General features: G+C 37.9%; 3 protein-coding genes and 2 long non-coding RNA genes across 5 annotated transcripts; 3 read left to right on the top strand and 2 right to left on the bottom strand.

Moving 5' to 3' along the window:
• Nucleotides 1-37: 37 nt before the first annotated feature.
• Nucleotides 38-4,696, top strand: LOC149702636 (ATP-binding cassette sub-family F member 2). Its single transcript, XM_089866503.1, has 11 exons — nucleotides 38-178; nucleotides 419-794; nucleotides 864-1,052; nucleotides 2,116-2,383; nucleotides 2,450-2,552; nucleotides 2,630-2,725; nucleotides 3,163-3,282; nucleotides 3,351-3,440; nucleotides 3,513-3,686; nucleotides 3,759-4,091; nucleotides 4,172-4,696. Exons 2-11 carry the CDS (start codon nucleotides 428-430, stop codon nucleotides 4,298-4,300), a joined length of 1,869 nt encoding a protein of 622 aa, XP_089722629.1. The 5' UTR covers nucleotides 38-178; nucleotides 419-427; the 3' UTR covers nucleotides 4,301-4,696.
• Nucleotides 4,690-10,029, bottom strand: LOC149702635 (methylmalonyl-CoA mutase, mitochondrial-like). Its single transcript, XM_089866502.1, has 9 exons — nucleotides 9,850-10,029; nucleotides 9,466-9,705; nucleotides 9,114-9,404; nucleotides 8,904-9,038; nucleotides 7,586-7,703; nucleotides 6,944-7,522; nucleotides 5,775-6,280; nucleotides 5,246-5,373; nucleotides 4,690-5,060 (listed from the first exon to the last, which is right to left on the bottom strand). Exons 1-9 carry the CDS (start codon nucleotides 9,910-9,912, stop codon nucleotides 4,877-4,879), a joined length of 2,244 nt encoding a protein of 747 aa, XP_089722628.1. The 5' UTR covers nucleotides 9,913-10,029; the 3' UTR covers nucleotides 4,690-4,876.
• Nucleotides 10,030-10,482: 453 nt separating this feature from the next.
• Nucleotides 10,483-12,879, top strand: LOC149702634 (uncharacterized). Its single transcript, XR_016381787.1, has 2 exons — nucleotides 10,483-11,567; nucleotides 11,628-12,879. It is a non-coding gene; the product is annotated as an uncharacterized LOC149702634 (long non-coding RNA).
• LOC149702633 (uncharacterized) lies at nucleotides 12,831-14,641 on the bottom strand. Its single transcript, XR_016381788.1, has 2 exons — nucleotides 13,626-14,641; nucleotides 12,831-13,513 (listed from the first exon to the last, which is right to left on the bottom strand). It is a non-coding gene; the product is annotated as an uncharacterized LOC149702633 (long non-coding RNA).
• A 1,090-nt stretch (nucleotides 14,642-15,731) lies between these two features.
• On the top strand, nucleotides 15,732-20,620 carry IntS11 (integrator complex subunit 11). The gene is made up of 13 exons (XM_089866504.1): nucleotides 15,732-15,839; nucleotides 15,912-16,009; nucleotides 16,086-16,271; nucleotides 16,330-16,545; nucleotides 16,617-16,790; nucleotides 16,858-16,977; nucleotides 17,902-17,997; nucleotides 18,077-18,199; nucleotides 18,363-18,726; nucleotides 19,635-19,690; nucleotides 19,784-19,929; nucleotides 20,265-20,388; nucleotides 20,483-20,620. The coding sequence occupies exons 1-13, from the start codon at nucleotides 15,812-15,814 to the stop codon at nucleotides 20,543-20,545; spliced, it is 1,794 nt and encodes a 597-aa protein (XP_089722630.1). The 5' UTR covers nucleotides 15,732-15,811; the 3' UTR covers nucleotides 20,546-20,620.
• The last annotated feature ends 812 nt before the right edge of the window (nucleotides 20,621-21,432 follow it).

The following is a 21,432-nucleotide window of genomic DNA, read 5'->3' as shown; positions in this document are numbered from 1 at the left end:
CCCTCTTTCCACTCCTCCCCTGTACTCTCTTTGCTGCCAGTTCGCCGGAAACTCATTCCTTTACAAAGACGAACCGCATTGTAGCGTGTTCGTCGTAATCACATGTTCACAAATAATAATTAATTTAACCAATTTTCTATTTATTAAATTTTAATCTAGAGGAAAACTAAAACCAAAGGTAAGCGTTTAAATTTTAACTAGGAATTATTTCCGGCTCTTTTCCAATTAAACTTAGTTCTCAAAGATTAAATAAAAATGTTAGGCCTTGGTTAGTTGCTATGTAGTTTTTTTCAGGGTCCGCTATTAGTGACTAATAGTGTTACGTGTAATGCGGAGTATTCTGTTCAAACAAAAAATATTTATTTGGATTAATTTTGATTAAAATACTAAATATATTTTCGATTCGTTTAAATTTTAGCCGAAAATCATGCCTTCCGACTCAAAAAAACGTAGGGATGCTAAGAAAAAGGAAGCGGCAAAAACCAAACAAAAGAAACCCTTAACCAAAGAAGAAACTAATGGAGCCGATCCAAAAGATAGCGACGAAGAAATTACTGAAAACGGAAAAATTCCCGATGGTGAAGAAGCGGCCTTGGTTAAGAAGCTTCAAGAGGATATGGATTTGAATGCCCAAGCTAGAGCCTGTACCGGAGTATTAGCCGTACATCCTAGATCTCGTGATACAAAAATTGAGAATTTCTCAATCACATTCCACGGTGTGGAGCTTTTAGCTGATACCAAATTGGAATTAAACTGCGGAAGAAAGTATGGTTTAGTGGGACCTAATGGAAGTGGTAAGATCATACTATTCACGATGCTAAGAATAATGGCTTGACCGGTAAATATAAATAACATCCATGTAGGAAAATCAACTCTTTTGGCCGCAATTGGGCGTAGAGAAATTCCAATTCAAGATTCAATTGATATTTATCATTTAACTCGTGAAATGCCACCTTCAGAAAAGACCGCTTTACAAGCTGTACTTGATGTTGATCAAGAACGTAATCGTTTAGAGAAAATGGCTGAAGAATTAGCTCAGTATCATGATGATGGTATGTTTTACTAAAACCTAAAGGCGACTTTATTGTCCTTGACGGGGCCGCCTTTATTGTCCTTGACGGGGCCGCCTTTATTGTCCTTGACGGGGCCGCCTTTATTGTCCTTGACGGGGCCGCCTTTATTGTCCTTGACGGGGCCGCCTTTATTGTCCTTGACGGGGCCGCCTTTATTGTCCTTGACGGGGCCGCCTTTATTGTCCTTGACGGGGCCGCCTTTATTGTCCTTGACGGGGCCGCCTTTATTGTCCTTGACGGGGCCGCCTTTATTGTCCTTGACGGGGCCGCCTTTATTGTCCTTGACGGGGCCGACTTTACTGTCCTTGACGGGGCCGACTTTACTGTCCTTGACGGGGCCGCCTTTACTGTCCTTGACGGGGCCGCCTTTACTGTCCTTGACGGGGCCGACTTTACTGTCCTTGACGGGGCCGACTTTACTGTCCTTGACGGGGCCGACTTTACTGTCCTTGACGGGGCCGACTTTACTGTCCTTGACGGGGCCGACTTTACTGTCCTTGACGGGGCCGACTTTACTGTCCTTGACGGGGCCGACTTTACTGTCCTTGACGGGGCCGACTTTACTGTCCTTGACGGGGCCGACTTTACTGTCCTTGACGGGGCCGACTTTACTGTCCTTGACGGGGCCGACTTTACTGTCCTTGACGGGGCCGACTTTACTGTCCTTGACGGGGCCGACTTTACTGTCCTTGACGGGGCCGACTTTACTGTCCTTGACGGGGCCGACTTTACTGTCCTTGACGGGGCCGACTTTACTGTCCTTGACGGGGCCGACTTTACTGTCCTTGATGGGGCCGACTTTACTGTCCTTGACGGGGCCGACTTTACTGTCCTTGACGGGGCCGACTTTACTGTCCTAGACGGGGTCGACTTTACTGTCCTAGACGGGGTCGCCTTTACTGTCCTAGACGGGGTCGCCTTTACTGTCCTAGACGGGGCCGCGTTACTGTCCTTGACGGGGCCCCGTTACTGTCCTTGACGGGGCCGACTTTACTGTCCTTAAAGGCAAACAAATCTTAAAACCGCGTAATAACTTATTTAGAATCTCAAGACCAGCTAATGGATATTTACGAACGTTTGGATGAAATTGGGGCTGACCAAGCTGAAGCGAAAGCCGCTTACATTCTACACGGTTTAGGATTCACCAGAGAGATGCAACAAAAAAGATGCAAAGATTTTTCTGGTGGTTGGAGAATGCGAATTGCATTAGCTAGGGCATTATACGTTCGCCCTCATTTATTGCTCCTAGACGAGCCTACAAATCATTTGGATTTAGACGCTTGCGTCTGGCTTGAGGAAGAGCTCAAAACGTAAAAGAAAACAAAATAACATCCCAAGTGTCTCTAGTATTTCTGAAAAAATCGTTTCCTTAACAGTTACAAGAGAATCCTGGTGATCATTTCTCATTCTCAAGATTTTATGAATGGTGTTTGCACTAATATCATTCATTTGGAAAAGGGAAAACTGAAATATTACGGAGTACGTTAAAATAACGATTTTCGACAGTTTTAGGGTTTAAATCTTAATAGAAATGTTGAATTTTAATTAACCTTAAGGGTAACTACGATGCCTTTATCCGAACAAGAATGGAACTTCAAGAAAATCAGGCCAAGAGATATCTATGGGAACAAGCCCAAATTGCCCACATGAAGGTAAATATAATCCCAACGACGTCATTAAAACCCCGCAATTAGCGTTGGGACGAGAATGATGACATAAAAGGCCGAATTAAAGTGTCTTCGGTTAGAATTTGAGACATACATTTTGTTTCGTTCTAACCGTAGACTCCATGCTTAAAACCCTTGAAGCGAACTAAACACTGACTCTCCCTTAACGCAAATATTGCTATGGGGAAGGTTTTAATTAAATTAAGTTATTAATCTTAATTAAAGTAGAGAATGATGACCTAAAAGGCCGAATTAAAGTGTTGATTGAGCTAGAGACTGAAAAGTCTCGCTCATACGTTGACATCATGTTTAAAACCCTTGAAGCGAATCAAAACACTGACTCTACTTAATTAATTGAATAAATATAGCTTAACTCATTAATAATTGTTAAGAAAATGATAAGTATTATTAATATTTTTCAGGATTACATCGCCAGGTTTGGTCACGGAAGCGCGAAATTGGCTAGGCAAGCTCAGAGTAAAGAGAAAACTTTGGGTAAAATGGTTGCGGCCGGATTGACTGAGAAAGTGTCAAGTGATAAAGTAAATGACTTTCTTAATTAAGTTTAGATAGATTGCCCAGAAATTAATTAATATTTGATGTTCTTTAGGTGGTTAATTTTTATTTTCCTTCATGCGGAGATATTCCCCCTCCTGTTATCATGGTTCAGAATGTCAGCTTTCGTTACACCGACAAGGGGGTATGAAATGAACAGTTCAATTTGATGAAATTGTTCAAAAATTGATTAATTTTCGTTCCATTTTTTTTTCAGGAATTGATTTATAAAAATCTGGAATTCGGTATTGATCTAGATACTCGCGTTGCATTAGTCGGTCCAAATGGTGCCGGAAAATCAACCTTATTAAAACTACTGAGCGGTGATTTAGTACCCTCTGATGGCTTAATTAGAAAACATTCTCATTTGAGAATTGCACGATACCATCAGGTTAATATCAAAGGATGATTAATGAATTATATTTAATTTAAAAGGATTAAAGATAAAATGTTTCTTTCATAGCATCTTCATGAATTGTTAGACCTCGATGTATCAGCTTTGGAGTACATGATGAGGGCTTTCCCTGACATCAAGGAAAAGGAAGAGATGAGGAAGATTATTGGACGTTACGGTTTAACCGGTCGCCAACAAATATGTCCTATTCGTCAATTATCAGACGGTCAAAGATGCCGTGTCGTTTTTGCTTGGCTTTCGTGGCAAACTCCGCATTTGCTATTACTTGACGAACCGACGAATCATTTGGATATGGAAACGATTGACGCTTTAGCCGAAGCTGTAAATGACTTTGAAGGAGGAATGGTCCTCGTTAGTCACGACTTTAGGCTAATTAGCCAAGTAATTAACGCAGCAAAATTCTCCAAAAAAACTCTAAATCAAAACTCTAATGAATCATTCGTTTCTTTTCTACGTTGCAGGTAGCGAAGGAAATCTGGGTTTGCGAAAATCAAACTATCACCAAATGGAAGAGTGATATTTTAGGTTACAAAGAACATCTACGAAAACGTATAATGAAAGAAATGGATAAATTAAACGGAGTTAATTAACGCTTTGTTAAAAAATTAATTATTCCAAATTGTAAAACCTAGGAAATTAATTAATTAAAAAGTAACAAATTGGATTATTGTAATAACCGCAAAACAAAAACAAATTAACCTCTTCTGATAAAAACAAAAACTTAAACGTGTAAAACCTTTTTTAACTTATGTACCACCAGCAATTACCGGTTAATCCATTAAGGAATCTTCTTTTTTTTAAAAACTATGTAACGTGTTTGTTATAATCTTTGAGTTTCCGCTACTGGAAGTTTCCTTTGCATCGACATACGGTTTCACTCTTGGTTATATATTTATTTTCCATCTTTTGCAATGCAAACAAAACAGAATTGGTTGGCTAAATTCAAAAGTTATTATTGAACAATAAAGAAAAGCCCTTTAGGAATACACGTGTTTATTTATTTATTTATTTATTAACAAAAACAATATATAAAAATATTTTAAATATATTTGGAAGATACTTAAGTTAAATATGCGAGGGGTTTCTAACTTTTCTCACCATTTTAAACCCATTTCCATAAAACCGAGTTTGTTTTTCAGCCAGGGGGTTGAGATTACTTATATTCTCTACACTTTTATTTGTTGTTTTGTACCATTACCAAGTTTACGTGCTTTGGCTATTAAATCTATGACATTTACAGCGGCATCGGGAATCCTCGTGCCTGGTCCGAATATAGCTGCAGCTCCAGCTTCATACAAGAAATCGTAATCTTGAGGTGGAATAACTCCTCCCACTATCACAATAATGTCCCTAGAAATAATTATTTTAATTGTAATTAAAATTATGAATTAGTTTATCAAGGACAATCCGACCAGGTACAACAGAACTAAGGCAGTTCGTAATTAGTAATTGTTTCAGTTGTTAGGGAGAGGAGACGGGAGGGTTGTCTTGTCTAGTTCCTGGTAATTACTGTATAATTATTATTAATTAATTACTCTCTGTTAATTGCTTTCATAGCTTTGACCAAATCAGGAATGAGTGTTTTGTGTCCAGCAGCCAAACTACTGATCCCTACAACGTGGACATCAGCGTCAACAGCTTGTTGAGCTACTTCTTCCGGGGTCTATAATGATAAAAACCCCAACATGACGTAATTAACTACCTACTTTAAAGGAACTGCAAAGAAGGCATCGGTGGGTGGGTAAAAATGATTTGAAATACGTCACAAGACATCACGTGATGCCAAGATACAAAGACTCCTCATGGAGTGGAACTAGTTAACATCTAGTCCTTGTTTTTCGCGAGATAGCAGCGCCAATTCCATGAAGTGGTAGTTTTCGACATAAAACGAACTAAGCTTCTTTGGACCACGCCTCTCGTCGGTCACGTGCCTCTGACGTATTTCAAATAATTTTTACCCACCCGCCGATGCCTACTTTACAGTCCCTTTAATGCATTTTCCGACCGAACCACATAAAGCCATTAATCTGGCCCTTGCTTTGTTACAAACAATTAAGTACTTACTTGAAATAAAGGTCCGACATCAACATCAAATCCTAAATCAGCAAAACCAGTTGCTATAACTTTGGCACCCCTATCATGGCCGTCTTGTCCCATTTTAGCCACTAAAATACGTGGTCTTCTACCTTCCATGTCCACGAATTCATCAACTTTCTTCATGACTTTTAAAAGCTCGTTGTCTTCTCCGTATTCCGTCTTATAAGCGCCCGACACGAGTCTATCGGCTGCTATATGTCGGCCATAAACCTTTTCCATGGCGCTAGTTATTTCTCCAACTGTAGCTCTTTCTTTCGCGGCTTCAACCGCCAGACCAAGTATATTACCATTTCCCGAAGCAGCAGCTTCGGTTATGGCGGCTAAAGCTTGTTCAACTTTATCCTTGTTTCTGGTACTCTTGATATGTTCTAATTTGGCTACTTGTTTTTGTCTAACCATGGAGTTATCAACGACTAAAACCTCAATTGGGTCTTCCTTTTCCAAACGATACTTATTTACGCCGACAATAACCTCTGAAATATTAATTATAACTTTCATTTTTCCGCTTATTATGCCAATATTGCTGACGATATTAAGGTGTTCCGAATCCTCGACTTTTACCACCATGTTCCGAATCCCCGACATTCTACCACAATGTTCCGAATCCCCGACATTCTATAACAATGTTCCGAATCCCCGACATTCTACCACCATGTTCCGAATCCCCGACATTCTACCACCATGTTCCGAATCCCCGACATTCTACCACCATGTTCCGAATCCCCGACATTCTACCACAATTTTCCGAATCCCCGACATTCTACCACAATGTTCCGAATCCCGACATTCTACCATGTTCCGAATCCCCGACATTCTACCACCATGTTCCGAATCCCCGACATTCTACCACCATGTTCCGAATCCCGACATTCTACCACCATGTTCCGAATCCCCGACATTCTACCACCATGTTCCGAATCCCGACATTCTACCACCATGTTCCGAATCCCCGACATTCTACCACCATGTTCCGAATCCCGACATTCTACCACCATGTTCCGAATCCCGACATTCTACCACCATGTTCCGAATCCCCGACATTCTACCACAATGTTCCGAATCCCCGACATTCTACCACAATGTTCCGAATCCCCGACATTCAGGTTAAAACCCTGGAACGGAATAACTGATCATACCTTGAGCGCTATCAATCCTGGCTTGACGTCTAGCGGCGCATTCTTCAATTCTCAACTTAGGCATACCACTGGCAACTGCCTTGGCCATTCCACCCATTGATTGTACTTCATCAATAATGGTCTTAGCTTCATCGTATACTTCTTGGGTTAAGGATTCCATCATATACGATCCTCCCCAAGGGTCAATTACGTGTGGAATTCCCGTTTCTTCTTGCAATATGATTTGAGTGTTTCTAGCGATTCTACTACTGAACTTTGACGGTAAAGCCAATGCTTCGTCAAAAGAATTGGTATGTAAAGACTGAGTTCCTCCAAAAATGGAGGCCATGGCTTCTACAGTAGTACGAATGATATTATTGTACGGATCTTGTTCAGTTAAGGACCACCCTGAAGTTTGCGAATGTGTTCGAAGCATTAGAGACTTATCACTGCTTGGATTAAAGTTCTCTCTGATTAAATGCGCCCATAAACGACGCGCGGCTCTCATTTTTGCTATTTCCATATAGAAATTCATTCCAATTCCCCAGAAAAAGGATAAACGAGGAGCGAATTTATCAATGGTTAAACCAGATTTCAATCCTGGATAAAGATGACTGAATTAAGTTAATAATAAACGCGGCAAAACCTCCGTTAGCGTCATACCAGTTTTACAATACTCTAAACCATCAGCAATTGTAAAGGCTAACTCTAATACAGCGTTAGCTCCCGCTTCTTGCAAATGATAGCCTGATATGGATATTGAGTTAAATTTTTTCATTTCCTACAAAAAATACTTGGCCATCAGCAAGAATGCTAACCTACACGTTTGAATACAGGGTTCATACAACTTTTGGAAAACAAATTTCCCTGAGATTTATGGGAGGTTTTTCCACATATACTTCCCTGAGTTTTCCAGGTTTTTCCCGTATATGGAGTATCCTATGGAGCAAATGTTAACGAAGGAGGGAGGGGGAAAATAGGACTATAACATACTCAAAGGACATCCCCGTATCTCTAATATAACCATAGTTATGAGCCTCCAAAGTATAGTGTAATGTTAATCCTATGGAGGGGGAATGTTCACGAACATTTTCCTCAATTACTCGGCCCCTGTTTGTCGTAGCCCTAAGTTTTTAGTATGGTTGGATGGGGGGCAAATAGGACTATAACATACTCAAAGGGCATCCCCGTATCTCTAGTAGAACCAGAGTTATGAGCCTTCAAAGTATAGTGTAATGTCAATCCTATGGAGGGAATGTTCACGAACATTTTGCTCAATTACTCGGCCCCTGTTTGTCGTAGCCCTAAGTTTTTAGTATGGTTGAATGGGGGACAAATTGAACTATAACATACTCAAAGGACATCCCCGTATCTCTAGTAGAACCAGAGTTATGAGCCTCCAAAGTATAGTGTAATGTTAATCCTATGGAGGGAATGTTCACGAACATTTTGCTTGATTACTCGACCCCTGTTTGTCGTAGCCCAAAGTTTTTAGTATGGTTAGATGGGGGACAAATTGGACTATAACATACTCAAAGGACATCGCCGTATCTCTAGTAGACACAGAGTTACGAGCCTGCAAAGTATAGTCTAATGCATTTCCTATGGAGGGGTTTGTTTGTTTACGTTTTGCTCAATTACTCGGCCCCTGTTTGTCGTAGCCGTAAGTTTTTAGTATGGTTGGATGGGGGACAAATTGGGCTATAACATACTCAAAGGACATCCCCCTATCTCTAATATAACCAGAGTTATGAGCCTCCAAAGAATAGTGTAATGTTAACCCTATGGAGGAGGGAATGTTCGCGAACATTTTGCTCAATTACTCGGCCCCTGTTTGACGCAAATTTCCCTGATTTCCCTGAATTTTACTAAAAATTCTAAATTTCCCTGAGGTTTTCGTCAACTATTTATTTCCCTGATATTTCCAGGTTTTCCCTGTTTTCCAGGTTTGTATGAACCCTGTATTACATTACAAACGTACTTTTGATGTAAAGGAAAATATATCTCCTATTAACCTCATGGAAGGTTCAGGAGGATAAATGTACGTATTTCTAACCATAAACTCTTTTAAAATATCATTTTGAATTGTTCCGCTTAAATTTTCTCTTTTAACACCCTATAATTGATTTGAGTCTTACGTATAGTAATTAACTGCTTTGGAATTTTGGATTGGACATTTGCCAAAAATTACCTGTTCCTCGCCAGCTACTATGAACATGGCTAGAACTGGAATAACTGCCCCATTCATTGTCATGGAAACTGATATTTTATCAAGTGGAATACCATCGAACAATGCTTTCATGTCTTCTACACTATCAACTGCGACACCAGCCATACCAACATCACCTTTGACTCGAATATTATCAGAATCATACCCGCAATGAGTAGCTAAATCAAACGCAACTGACAAGCCTTGTTGACCCATCTTTATGTTTTCTTTGTAAAACTTGTTACTTTCTTCGACAGTACTAAACCCAGCATACTACATACCATACTTCGTCAAATTTTAACAAATACCTTTGTTAAGTTTAACAAATGCTAACCTGTCTTATAGTCCATGGTTTTTGAGCGTACATAGTTGGATATGGACCTCTGGTAAAGGGAAATTTACCTGGTAGCTCATCTTCAATGTTTAACGTATCATTTTTTGTATATAATGGTTTCAAGGTTATGCCCTCCGAAGTTGGTCTCATTAAGGTATCGATACCCTTCCCTTTGAGTATTTTCTCGGTGACAGCCACCCATTCTGGCGGTAAAGTTGAGGAATGTGCGTGTCGTAAAGACTTTTAAAACAATTGACCAATATTACTAATTATTATTAGGTATATGTAATCAAATTCGAAAGCAACTTTTTATTCCAAAATCGAAATTGCGTGTTAAGCCTTGGTCAAAATAAAGCAATATTTTTAGCCTTTTACTGCTTTTACCTTATAAAATAAGCCATAGTTTCCTTTGTAAGGTTTTCGGATTGAATTCAATACTTTCCACATTTTAATTTGTTAGTGTCAGACTATTTAAATAATTGTTTTCATGATAATTACACTAAAATAGAGACGAAAGTATTCTTCAAAAACACATTGGAAAATGGAGTCGTATTTTTGCAAAGTTTTCCCCGTTCCTATTGGTTGATGGCAATTTGCCAGCATGGAGTAGAAATAAGTGAGACTTCCTTGTACACTGAATGCACGTTAATGTAACGTTTACTTCTTACTCCGATACTAATACTCCATGGAAAATTTAAAAAGAGATGCAAGCGAGGGGGCCGTCGCTCCTTCAAATCTCTTACACCTGGTTTTTTAAATCATTCAAATCACATAAATCACTTCCCAAATCTAGAAAATCACATAAATCACTTCCCAAATCTAGAAAATCACATAAATCACTTCCCAAATCTAGAAAATCACTAAAATCGCTATGAAATCAATCAAATCCTTCAAATCGCTGCACAAATCAGTGAAATCGCTAGTAAATCATTCAAATCAGTGAAATCAATCGTAAATCAGTCAAATCAAGAAATCATCAAATCATTAAAGGGGCTGTCCGACCCCCTCTCCTTTTTAGTTTTGCCGCTCTTTAGAGCTGGAAAACTATTGTTCCGCCCTCTGTTGGCTGGACGGCTGGCTGGATTTGGTGTAACCGCATAATAAGATTCTTCATAAATAAACTTTTTAAATTTCAAATTTCCCGCGAATTTTCGACTCGAAATTCATCCGTAGTTCACCTTACACCTCATAGGTGGCGTAACGTATTTAATTTCAATTGAAATTATTTTTCCCGTCGGTGCCGGGGTTTGAACCTGCCATGTCCTAATCCATACGAGACGTCAGTGAAGACGGCCGAGCGAGCGCGTTACCACGAAGCCACGCTTGCTTAGTACAAAACCCGAGTTAAGTTAGACTGTAGAGTAGAGAGAGGTAGAAGTTTGTGGATCCCCACCCACCCTCCCCTTCCCGACGCGCGGCAACCAGCTGCGGCTGGATTTTGTAAGTGGGAGAGGAGAGAGAGTAGAGAGAATGACTGCCTAGCGCCCGCCAATAATTTTTAGCAATGCGATTTAAATCAATGAAACATACTCATTTAAAGTTAAATAATTATAATTAGCTAATATGATTATTATATTTAAAAAAAATTATATTATTTAAGTAATAAATTTAACGATAGTTGTTGAGAGATTCAATAGAGGGCAACATGAGATGTCATAAATAGACTGCGAAGTTTGCGAACTCCGTCTAGTCTGCCTATTGCAAGGTGGATGATCGATGATTAGTTTAATCAGGTGTTTAAATGTAACTTGATTCCGGCGATACCATTAATGACAAACGCAATCAACATACTCATGGTTTAATTAAAGTTAATTAAATTGAATTGCTCAAAGATAATTATAAAATTAAATCAACAACTCAACTATCTGCTCAACGATAATTTGGCTAGTTTTTGTCAGATTTGCTGTTTATTTAAACGTAATTAAACAATGGTTAAATACTGCAGCGTGTATGGGTGTATAAATAATGAGAGGTGTCCGCTTTCACCAATTTCCGCGCGACGTTAAATTGTCGAAACAATGGGATATAGCTTTAAAAATGGGTAAACCACACACCAAGTCCATGGTTGTCTGCTCCCTTCATTCCGAAATATGAACATTCAGGTATGTTTTAAGCGTATAATATTAATTTAAAACCAATTATAATTAGAGTTATTATTGTAGATAAGTTAAGTTACCCTCCCAGACTTGGACCTTTGGCTGTTCCTTCCAAAAAACTCCCGTTAAGGAAACATGATCAACAACAATAGTTCAAGGCTAATGGGAGATTGGAAAGACTGAAAAAAAAAGGAATCAGCTCTCACAATCTCCAACTTTGCATGCAAGTGAAACAGCTGAAATAAATGGACCAGCAGACGCAGAAATTCTAGCTGAAAGATTGGGGATTGATGCTGTTCAACAAACTACCGAGGAAACTACGACCGACAAATGCACCACTCCAAACCCCAATGATAAATCAGGGTTGCCACGGGTCAGGGAATTTGAAAATGGGCCAAAAAGGTCAGGGAAAAGTCAGGGAATTTGAAAAATTTCAGCAAAGTCAGGGAAAAGTCAGGGAATTTTATTTTAGTAGGTAAAATTTCTGGGGATAAGTCTTTATTGAAAGAGTAATGAAAGTTTCTTCTCATCCTCTCTTAACACAGAGTGAACTCTAGAGCAATCCTAAAAAATGTCTAGAATTGTTTTTGTAAAGTTAATGCTCTCTAAAGAAATCTCTCAGACTGTTATTTATATCCTAGATAAAATTTTTCTTAATCATTTAGGTGAAAATGGTTCTTAATCTTTTTGGTGTGAAAAATACATTGGAAAACTTAAATGTAGAGACTTTATTTAATTATAAGCACCACTTAAAACGTGCTGTAAACATTTACACTTTCGGCCGAAAAGGTCAGGGAAAATCTCAGAAAAAGGTCAGGGAAAACCTGGAAAAGTCAGGGAATTTGGTTTTGAATATTCCGTGGCAACCCTGTAAATGCATTATGGTCAACACCTTGGAAAATCATACATGTTATGTTAATGCTTCTAATGGAATATTGAATGCCCCCTCTATAATTTCATTAACAGGATTAAAGAGTACTGGTCTATTTGATGCAATCATTAAAAATATTAACAGTAAATTCATACCCCTTTTTCATGGACAAATAAGGTAGAGAGGGCCAAGAATGGGGGAAACTACGAGTCTCGAGATAGGGTATTTTTGACACTCATGAAACTAAAACTTGGCATTTCATTCACCGCTCTATCAGCTTTGTTTGGAATAAGTAAAGTTCAGACCTCAAATCATTTTAAATTAACTCTTACGCAGTTCCCAAGCTTGCTAAAACCCGTGAAAAAAAATGCAAATGAATAATGCACCCAAGACTCGTGAAATTTTGTAAAACAATTTTATTTAATAAATTTGTAAGATTCTATCACATTTTAAGGAACTTAAAAATATCACTTCAGCCTTATTTGCTCCATTATTTTTCCATTTCAAATAATTTGGAATGTAGTAATTAAAATAAGCAAAAAAACCTTTTGAAATAAGTAATTTGTAATCTTGGTTAATTGATTGTTAATAAATTTTTGGTCTTTAGGCACATATAACAAAACAATCATCTTCCAGTTTGAATAAATTACATAATGACAACTTTGAAGTCCTAAAAGGGCCAAACTAAGTTGCACTTGCCCATAATACATTTGTTTGGGTTTCAAAGAAAATGTTCTGTCCTTCTTGATTACGTAAGGAGTTTTCTTGAGGACTGTTTCTAAGTTTCCTTTTTCACCAATGACTGGACACTTCATTTCGACCAAATTATCGTTGACTAGACCGTCAGGGGAACACCCCAAGAATCGATAAGAAGGGTTGACTTCAAACCAATCTTCGTTACTTTTAAATTAGACTCTTTTTTAAAGCAACAAGAGTTTTTTTCGTTTATAATTCCATACTGTGTGAATTCATTTCCCTTAAAGTTTGACTGAAGAGCTTTTCGAATTTTTTCAGTAGGATCTTTTGGAAAATATGTGTAATACTCGTAGCAATTTTCACAAGAGAGAGAGAGCAACAGGTACTAAACAAAACAAAACAGTATGACCAATTTTATACTCGTGTTATGACCAAGGCTTAAGAGTTTACATAACTAATCTGGTTAATATTAGGGTGATTAGGTTTTCAACACTTACCATTTTTGAAAATATTCTCTTCTGAAAATTGTGGTTCATTCATTGCAAAAAATTTCGAGTACTAATTTTCATTAGGCACTTAATTATAAGTTTAAACGTCACATACACTGCCGTTGATGCTACAGGTCTCAGGCCTGCCATTTTTGTTTCACCTAGATCAAGCTTCGCGTTTTCTCCGGACGATGGCACTAGTGAAACTTTTCGTTCTAGGCGCGGAATCTGAGAAAAATTTCCTCACTAAGTTTTTACTTTCGCGAGTTTTAGAGGTTCGGAAAAGTATTGGTCCGACCCTGCCTGGCAGGCTGGGCGTACCTTCTACCACATTTTTATTTATAAATTATTTCCTTACTAAGTTTTTAGTTTCGCGCGTTTTAGAGGTTCGGAAAAGTATTGGTCCGACCCTGGCTGGCAGGCTGGGCGTCCCGTCAACCCCATTTTTAGTTCTAAAATTGTTTTATACTAAATTAAAATATATAAAATTGTTTTTAAATTAACTTTTTTGGCACAAATATTATGAGATTTTTGTAAGTTTTTTCGGTTCCAGCTTCTCTGATTAATTAACGCTTAGTACATCATAAACAAAAAGGATCTTTATCTCCACCATCCGTTTCCGTGTCCCGTCTAGCGTTGTTCTTTAGGGCTTATGCAAATTACTTCATTTCTATTGCTTCAAGTTTCAAGAGAACATGACTCGGGGCTAATTCTAAGCGCTTGTTGCATATTGCATATTGCATAAGCGTGCAATCAATGAATAATTTTAGTACCCAAACGCATCAATTATCCCACAAATATTAGGTTTGCAACAAAAATATCAAGAAAATTGTTCCATTTCATAGGACAGAAGTTGGTTATTTACTTGTTTCATAATCTATAACCCAAAATCAAGCTAGATTATTTTTGTTCATAATTGGAATGATATTTGATAATTAAAAGAAAAAATAACCGTAAAGTATATAGGCCGGGGTCACCTTACAATAAATTTAGCTAGCCAAGGCAAAACGTTAATATGGCCGGGGCCATCTTGTTTACCCACCCGCTATGTTAAGCTCTATGAGGAAGATCGTCGTTTGTCCCACTGTCCGAACAGCCCCTTTAAAATCACAATGAAATCAACAGCAAATCACTCGAATCCCTACCAAATCATTCGAATCATTAGCAAATCATTCAAATCACTACCACCATAAGTTTATAAGATATGTTCCATAAGTATGTCACTACCTATACTTCGTAATGCTAGAGGCTTAATGAGAGCTAGTTCAAGAACGACGCGAGAATTGACTACACTCGGTTTTGCAGTCCATCCTTCTATTTAGTCTGTAGTAAGCCCTTGGCAGCGCCTCACCAGGCGTCGCTTTACGAGAATCTATGACGTTTCACCTACGTCACTTCAAGACAAGCTCTCATTAACGAGTGACACACTTATGGAACATATCTTATAAACTTATGCTACCACATCATTCATATCCTCGACAAATCATTCGAATCACTAGCAAATCATTCAAATCACTACCACATCATTCATATCCTCGACAAATCATTCGAATCACTAGCAAATCATTCAAATCACTACCACATCATTCAAATCACTACCACATCATTCATATCCTCGACAAATCATTCAAATCCTCGTTAAGTCACCAGTCATTCAAATCATACAAATCGTTCAAATCATTTCCAAATCCTTCAAATCACATAAATCGAATCGAAATCATCGTAAAATCGTGAAAATCACTCCCTAATCATTCAAATCGGCTCCAAATCAGTCAAATCATTCTTAAATCAATGAAATCATCAAAATCGAGAATGATTTCAAATCTCGTACGCTCTCATGAGTAATGACGGCAGGGCCGGAAATAAGAAAAATTTCTTATAGGACATGTGTCCAGTGATCCCCTGTTTGACTTGAAAATTTATAGGACATTGTCCACTGGAGTGTGCAAAAATAGTACCCCATCTCCATAGTCAAGCTATCAAAACTTCGGAAAATTTATTGGTCAAACAGTCCAGTGACCCCTTTAGTTTTTAACAAAATTATGGGACATTTTAAAATTTTATTGGACAATGTCCAGTGTCCTGTGCTTATTTCCGGCCCTGAATGACGGCCCCCTCGGATGCAAGCCAAAAAAAAATTGGGCATTTAAATTTGTAGTCTGCTTACTACGAATACGAACTTCTTAAGCCTCGGCATGCCGGAAATTAAAGTGACTCCTTTGGGTAAATCGTGTTAATTCATTATAATTAATTAAATAAATATTACTAATTTTTAAATTAACCCTAAATATTTAGGAGCCGGGCAAGATGTTGGTAGAAGCTGCATCCTGCTTACAATCGGTGGAAAAAATATTATGATGGATTGTGGAATGCACATGGGTTATAATGATGATGTAAGTTATGTTCATTTAAACACTTATTAATTAATTAAAATTAACCAATTGACAATATATATATAAATCTATACAGCGGAGGTTCCCCGACTTTTCCTATATCGCTCAAGAAGGTGGTCTTAGCGAACACCTTGATTGTGTTATAGTAAGTCACTTTCATTTGGATCATTGCGGAGCATTACCATATATGTCAGAAATGGTTGGTTTTGACGGACCTATTTACATGACACATCCTACTAAAGCTATCTGCCCAATTCTATTGGTAAGTAGAAAGCCTATTTAATTAAAATAATCTCAATAAAATATCTGGCAACACTTAGGAAGATTATCGTAAAATAATGGTAGATAGAAAAGGAGAAACAAACTTTTTCACGTCACAAATGATAAAAGATTGCATGAAGAAAGTTATCGCTGTTAATTTACATCAAACAGTACAAGTAGATGATGAACTTGAGATTAAAGCTTATTACGCTGGACATGTTTTAGGAGCTGCTATGTTCCATATCAAAGTTGGATCGCAATCAGTTGTTTATACAGTAAGGAATCAAATTAATTCTTCAAACTTGCATTGTAAGGATGGAAAATTCCCAAATTCAAATTTCCATAGGGGGATTATAATATGACACCCGACCGTCATTTGGGGTCAGCTTGGATTGATAGGTGTAGACCTGATCTACTAATAACAGAATCAACGTACGCGACAACTATCAGAGATTCTAAAAGATGTAGAGAACGGGATTTTTTAACCAAAGTTCATGATTGTATCGAAAGGGGAGGAAAAGTAAGTTATAATTTAATTAATTAGACGCTAATTACTAATTAAAAGAGTATTGCTTAATTACTTTTAGGTATTAATTCCAGTTTTTGCTCTGGGAAGAGCTCAAGAATTGTGCATTTTACTCGAAACATATTGGGAAAGAATGAATCTCAAAGTTCCCATATATTTTGCAGTTGGATTAACGGAAAAAGTAATGTATAAATAAATAAGTTTATACTAATATTATATTATTTATACTATTTTGCTTAATTATTCGGCCCCTGTTTGTCGTAGCCCTAAGTTTTTAGTATGGTTGGATGGGGGACAAATAGGACTATAACATACTCAAAGGGCATCCCCGTATCTGTAGTAGAACCAGAGTTATGAGCCTCCAAAGTTGGGTCTAATGCTATTCCTATGGAGGGGTTGTTTGTTTACGTTTTGCTTAATTACTCGGCCCCTGTTTGTCGTAGCCCTACGTTTTTAGTATGGTTGGATGGGGGACAAATTGGACTATAACATACTCAAAGTACATCCCCGTATCTCTAGTAGAACCAGAGTTACGAGCCTCCAAAGTTGGGTCTAATGCTATTCCTATGGAGGGGTTGTTTGTTTACGTTTTGCTTAATTACTCGGCCCCTGTTTGTCGTAGCCCTAAGTTTTTAGTATGGTTAGATGGGGGACAAATTGGACTATAACATACTCAAAGGACATCCCCGTATATATACTAGAACCAGAGTTACGAGCCTCCAAAGTTGGGTCTAATGCTATTCCTATGGAGGGGTTTGTTTGTTTACGTTTTGCTTAATTACTCGGCCCCTGTTTGTCGTAGCCCTAAGATTTTAGTATGGTTGGATGGGGGACAAATTGGACTATAACATACTCAAAGGACATCCCCGTATATATACTAGAACCAGAGTTACGAGCCTCCAAAGTTGGGTCTAATGCTATTCCTATGGAGGGGTTGTTTGTTTACGTTTTGCTTAATTACTCGGCCCCTGTTTGTCGTAGCCCTACGTTTTTTGTATGGTTGGATGGGGGGCAAATAGGACTATAACATACTCAAAGGACATCCCCGTATCTCTAATATAACCAGAGTTATGAGCCTCTGAAGTATAGTGTAAATTAATTACAGGCCACAAATTACTACAAGATGTTCATAACTTGGACTAATCAAAAAATTCGGAAAACATTTGTTCAAAGAAATATGTTTGATTTCAAACACATAAAAGTAATTTAATTTTTGAAATTTAATATTTATTTATTTAATTTATTTTCCGTAACTTTTGAACTTATTTTAACCCTTTTAGCCCTTTGATCGGGGGTTTATTGATAACCCCGGTGCTATGGTTGTATTTGCAACCCCTGGAATGCTTCATGCTGGTCTTTCCTTACAAATCTTTAAAAAATGGGCCCCTAACGAGAACAACATGGTTTGTAGTTAATTAATTAATTTAATTTCCTTCCCAATTTAATATCAAAATAAATAACGTTATTTTTCATAATAATAACATTATTTAATTTATTTTTCATAATAATAACATTATTTTTCATAATAATAACATTATTTTTCACAATAATAACATTATTTCCTAGGTCATTATGCCTGGTTACTGCGTAGCCGGAACAATTGGCCACAAAGTATTGGGTGGAGCTAAAAAAATTGAGTTTGAAAACCGTCAAACTGTGGAGGTCAAAATGTCAGTCCAGTACATGTCCTTCAGTGCACACGCGGATGCTAAGGGAATCATGCAACTAATTCAACATTGCGAACCTAAAAACGTCCTCCTGGTTCACGGGGAAGGGTCCAAAATGGGGTTTTTGAAAAAGAAAATTGAAAAAGAGTTTGGAGTTGAATGTTATATGCCCGCGAATGGAGAAACGTGCACCATCAAAACTAATGTTGAAATTAATATTGATATCTCATTGAGTCTTTTGAAACGTCAAATGATTAATGCAGGTAATGTATAAAGCAAGATAATGGTTATGGGTTCATACAACTTTTGGAAAACAAATTTCCCTGAGATTTATGGGAGGTTTTTCCCCCCATATACTTCCCTGGGTTTTCCAGGTTTTTCCCCTATATGGCGTATCCTATGGAGCAAATGGTAACGAAGTAGGGGGGGGGCAAATAGGACTATTGCATAATCAAAGGACATCCCCATATCTCTAGTAGAACCAGAGTTATGAGCCTCCAAAGTATAGTGTAATGTTAATCCTATGGAGGGGATTTTGATTGTTTACGTTCTGCTTAATTACTTGGTCCCTGTTTGTCGTAGCCCTACGTTTTTAGTATGGTTGGATGGGGGACAAATTGGACTATAACATACTCAAAGGACATCCCCATATCTCTAATATAACCAGAGTTACAAGCCTCCAAAGTTGGGTCTAATGCTATTCCTATGGAGGGGGGGGGGGTATGTTCACGAACATTTTGCTTAATTACTCGGCCCCTGTTTGTCGTAGCCCTAAGTTTTTAGTATGGTTGGATGGGGGACTGTGACGTAATGTAGGCTTATCATCTAAGTTAGTTGCAGTTGAACTCTAACTAAACAGGGACAAATTGGACTATAACATACTCAAAGGACATCCCCGTATCTCTAGTAGAACCAAAGTTATGAGCCTTCAAAGTATAGTGTAATGTTAATCCTATGGATGAGGGAATGTTCACGAACATTTTGCTTAATTACTCGGCCCCTGTTTGACGCAAATTTCCCTGAATTTTACTAAAAATTCAAAATTTCCCTGAGTTTTCCCTGAGGTTATTTATTTCCCTGATTTTTCCAGGTTTTCCCTGTTTTCCAGGTTTGTATGAACCCTGAGTTAGGACGCGTAAAATGTAGTTATATTTGGTTTAAAACTTATTAGAACCCGATGCCAAGAGACCCAAGACACTACATGGTGCCTTGGTTATGGAGGACAATGTAAGTTTGTTCTGTTTAGATTACTTTAGAAACCATTTTAGGATTGATATTGGTTCGTTTTGGGATTTAGATTAACTATTTTAAACATTTAAGTGCATCAAATTAGTTGAACCAGAAAAAGCAATGGATGAAGCTGGTATTGTAGGTCATCAAATTAGATTTACATGTACTGTTCGTATGGAAGATACAACAGCTACAGCTTCAAAAATATCAGACTCTATTTATCAAAGAATTAAAAGGTGTTTGTTTGAGCCAATTGAATCCAAGTCCACTTTATTCCCGACGCGTGTGCCAAGGCTTAAATCGTGGTTTTAAACTTTTAACTGACAAATCTGCGTCGTCTGCTTCAGTATTATTAGTGCGTGATAAGCCTTGCCACCTTATTCAGTTATTCCGGATACCGACCCGTGGGCCAAGGCTTAAATCGCGTTTTTAACTGACAAATCTGCGTCGTCTGCTTCAGTCTTAGAATCGCGCCATAAGCCTTGGCGCGCGCATCGGGAATAAGGTGAATGGAAACGGGAAAGTTCTTACTAAGTTACTAACAAATATTATGGAAATATTCCATATTAAGTAAATTGAAGGACAAAAACATTCAATTACTTCCTGATGGAGCCATTGCTGTTATGTCTGTTTTGATTAAAGTGGACACCACAGATAATGACAATAAAAATGTTTATGTATCGTGGGCTTATCAGGTTTGTACAGTTTTCGTAGAAAAATGGATTTTTTCTGAAATGTAGGCCACTTGTTCACTGATGCATTGGCGAAATTTTATTCTTATAATTGTAGGATGAAGAACTGGGAAGTTATCTATTATCTCTTGTTCAAGGAATACGCGGAATGATACAGTGAACCAGTAAACCTTGGGCACTACTTATTTGTATTGTTGAAATAAATATTTGTCAAATAAAATAAAATTACTGTGTATTTTTTGGTTTGATTGAAAAAAATGAGTCCAAGGCCTATTCTAGTGGGGATTTTTCTCAATTTAAGCTGTTTGGGTAGCTTTGAGGGACAAATGAGGGGTGTAATTGAGTTCTATAAACGTAATTTGTGAAGTATTAATTACCATACAGCCGTTAAGCAACTCTACAATAAGCTAGGCCTACTTTTATTTGAGTTTAGAGGCTCTAAATCTGTCAAAATTATACAGCAACTTACATCTTTGTAGAAATAATTCCAACGTGGTTCTAATTTCGCTACAAATTTTATAAATTATAATGATAAAACGTAATTAAATTAATTATTCGCGAAACGTAAAGTATTTTCGACCAAAGCGTCAGCGGGCGCTCTTAATTTGAAAGTTTGGCACCAAAATGATGCCGCTTCTCATTGGCTGCTGCTAACAATCTTTCACCATGGAGCAATATTTGAGTAGACGTATCCACACTTTGTACATAGCTCACTCGATCACGCACTCGACAACGCAAGCTGCTCTCGCTGTAAAACGCTTATTTTACCATGAACGCTGAATCTCTAAAGGGACTGGTAAACGGAATAGATTTTTCTCTATAGCACGTTTGCTTTGTAAAAAAAATAAATAAAAAAACGGGTACGGCCAAGGTCGTTTAAATTTTTTTCAATAGGTTTTTGAAGAAGCACAAAAGACCGAATGGCCTTGAGTGTTCCCAAATTGACAGCCCCCATTCCTCCCCCCAATGCTATGCTAGAGAGGAATCGGTTTGTACAGTGGAAGGCGGGCGTTTTCCGGTCCCTTTAGAGATCCAGCGTTCATGATT

Source organism: Phalangium opilio, unplaced genomic scaffold, assembly GCF_054372755.1.
Source record: "Phalangium opilio isolate 3A_F unplaced genomic scaffold, DU_Popi_V2 ptg000017l_1, whole genome shotgun sequence".
Taxonomy (NCBI): domain Eukaryota; kingdom Metazoa; phylum Arthropoda; class Arachnida; order Opiliones; family Phalangiidae; genus Phalangium; species Phalangium opilio.
Note: the sequence above shows the minus strand (reverse complement) of the source record. Positions and strands in the feature narration are given on the sequence as shown.

What these genes read in the sequence shown, in the direction of transcription:
- LOC149702636 (XM_089866503.1), top strand. Translation starts at nt 428, where the DNA reads ATGCCTTCCGACTCAAAAAAACGTAGGGATGCTAAGAAAAAGGAAGCG. An exon ending in TTCGTTACACCGACAAGGGG is followed by an intron (nt 3,441 to 3,512) that starts GTATGAAATGAA and finishes TTTTTTTTTCAG; the next exon opens with GAATTGATTTATAAAAATCT. An exon ending in GAATTGCACGATACCATCAG is followed by an intron (nt 3,687 to 3,758) that starts GTTAATATCAAA and finishes TTTCTTTCATAG; the next exon opens with CATCTTCATGAATTGTTAGA.
- LOC149702635 (XM_089866502.1), bottom strand. Translation starts at nt 9,912, where the DNA reads ATGTGGAAAGTATTGAATTCAATCCGAAAACCTTACAAAGGAAACTAT. An exon ending in TTTAGAGTATTGTAAAACTG is followed by an intron (nt 7,523 to 7,585) that starts GTATGACGCTAA and finishes ATCTTTATCCAG; the next exon opens with GATTGAAATCTGGTTTAACC. An exon ending in ATGTCGGACCTTTATTTCAA is followed by an intron (nt 5,374 to 5,774) that starts GTAAGTACTTAA and finishes TTATCATTATAG; the next exon opens with ACCCCGGAAGAAGTAGCTCA.
- IntS11 (XM_089866504.1), top strand. Translation starts at nt 15,812, where the DNA reads ATGCCGGAAATTAAAGTGACTCCTTTGG. An exon ending in CGCAATCAGTTGTTTATACA is followed by an intron (nt 16,546 to 16,616) that starts GTAAGGAATCAA and finishes AAATTTCCATAG; the next exon opens with GGGGATTATAATATGACACC. An exon ending in ATGTATCGTGGGCTTATCAG is followed by an intron (nt 20,389 to 20,482) that starts GTTTGTACAGTT and finishes TTATAATTGTAG; the next exon opens with GATGAAGAACTGGGAAGTTA.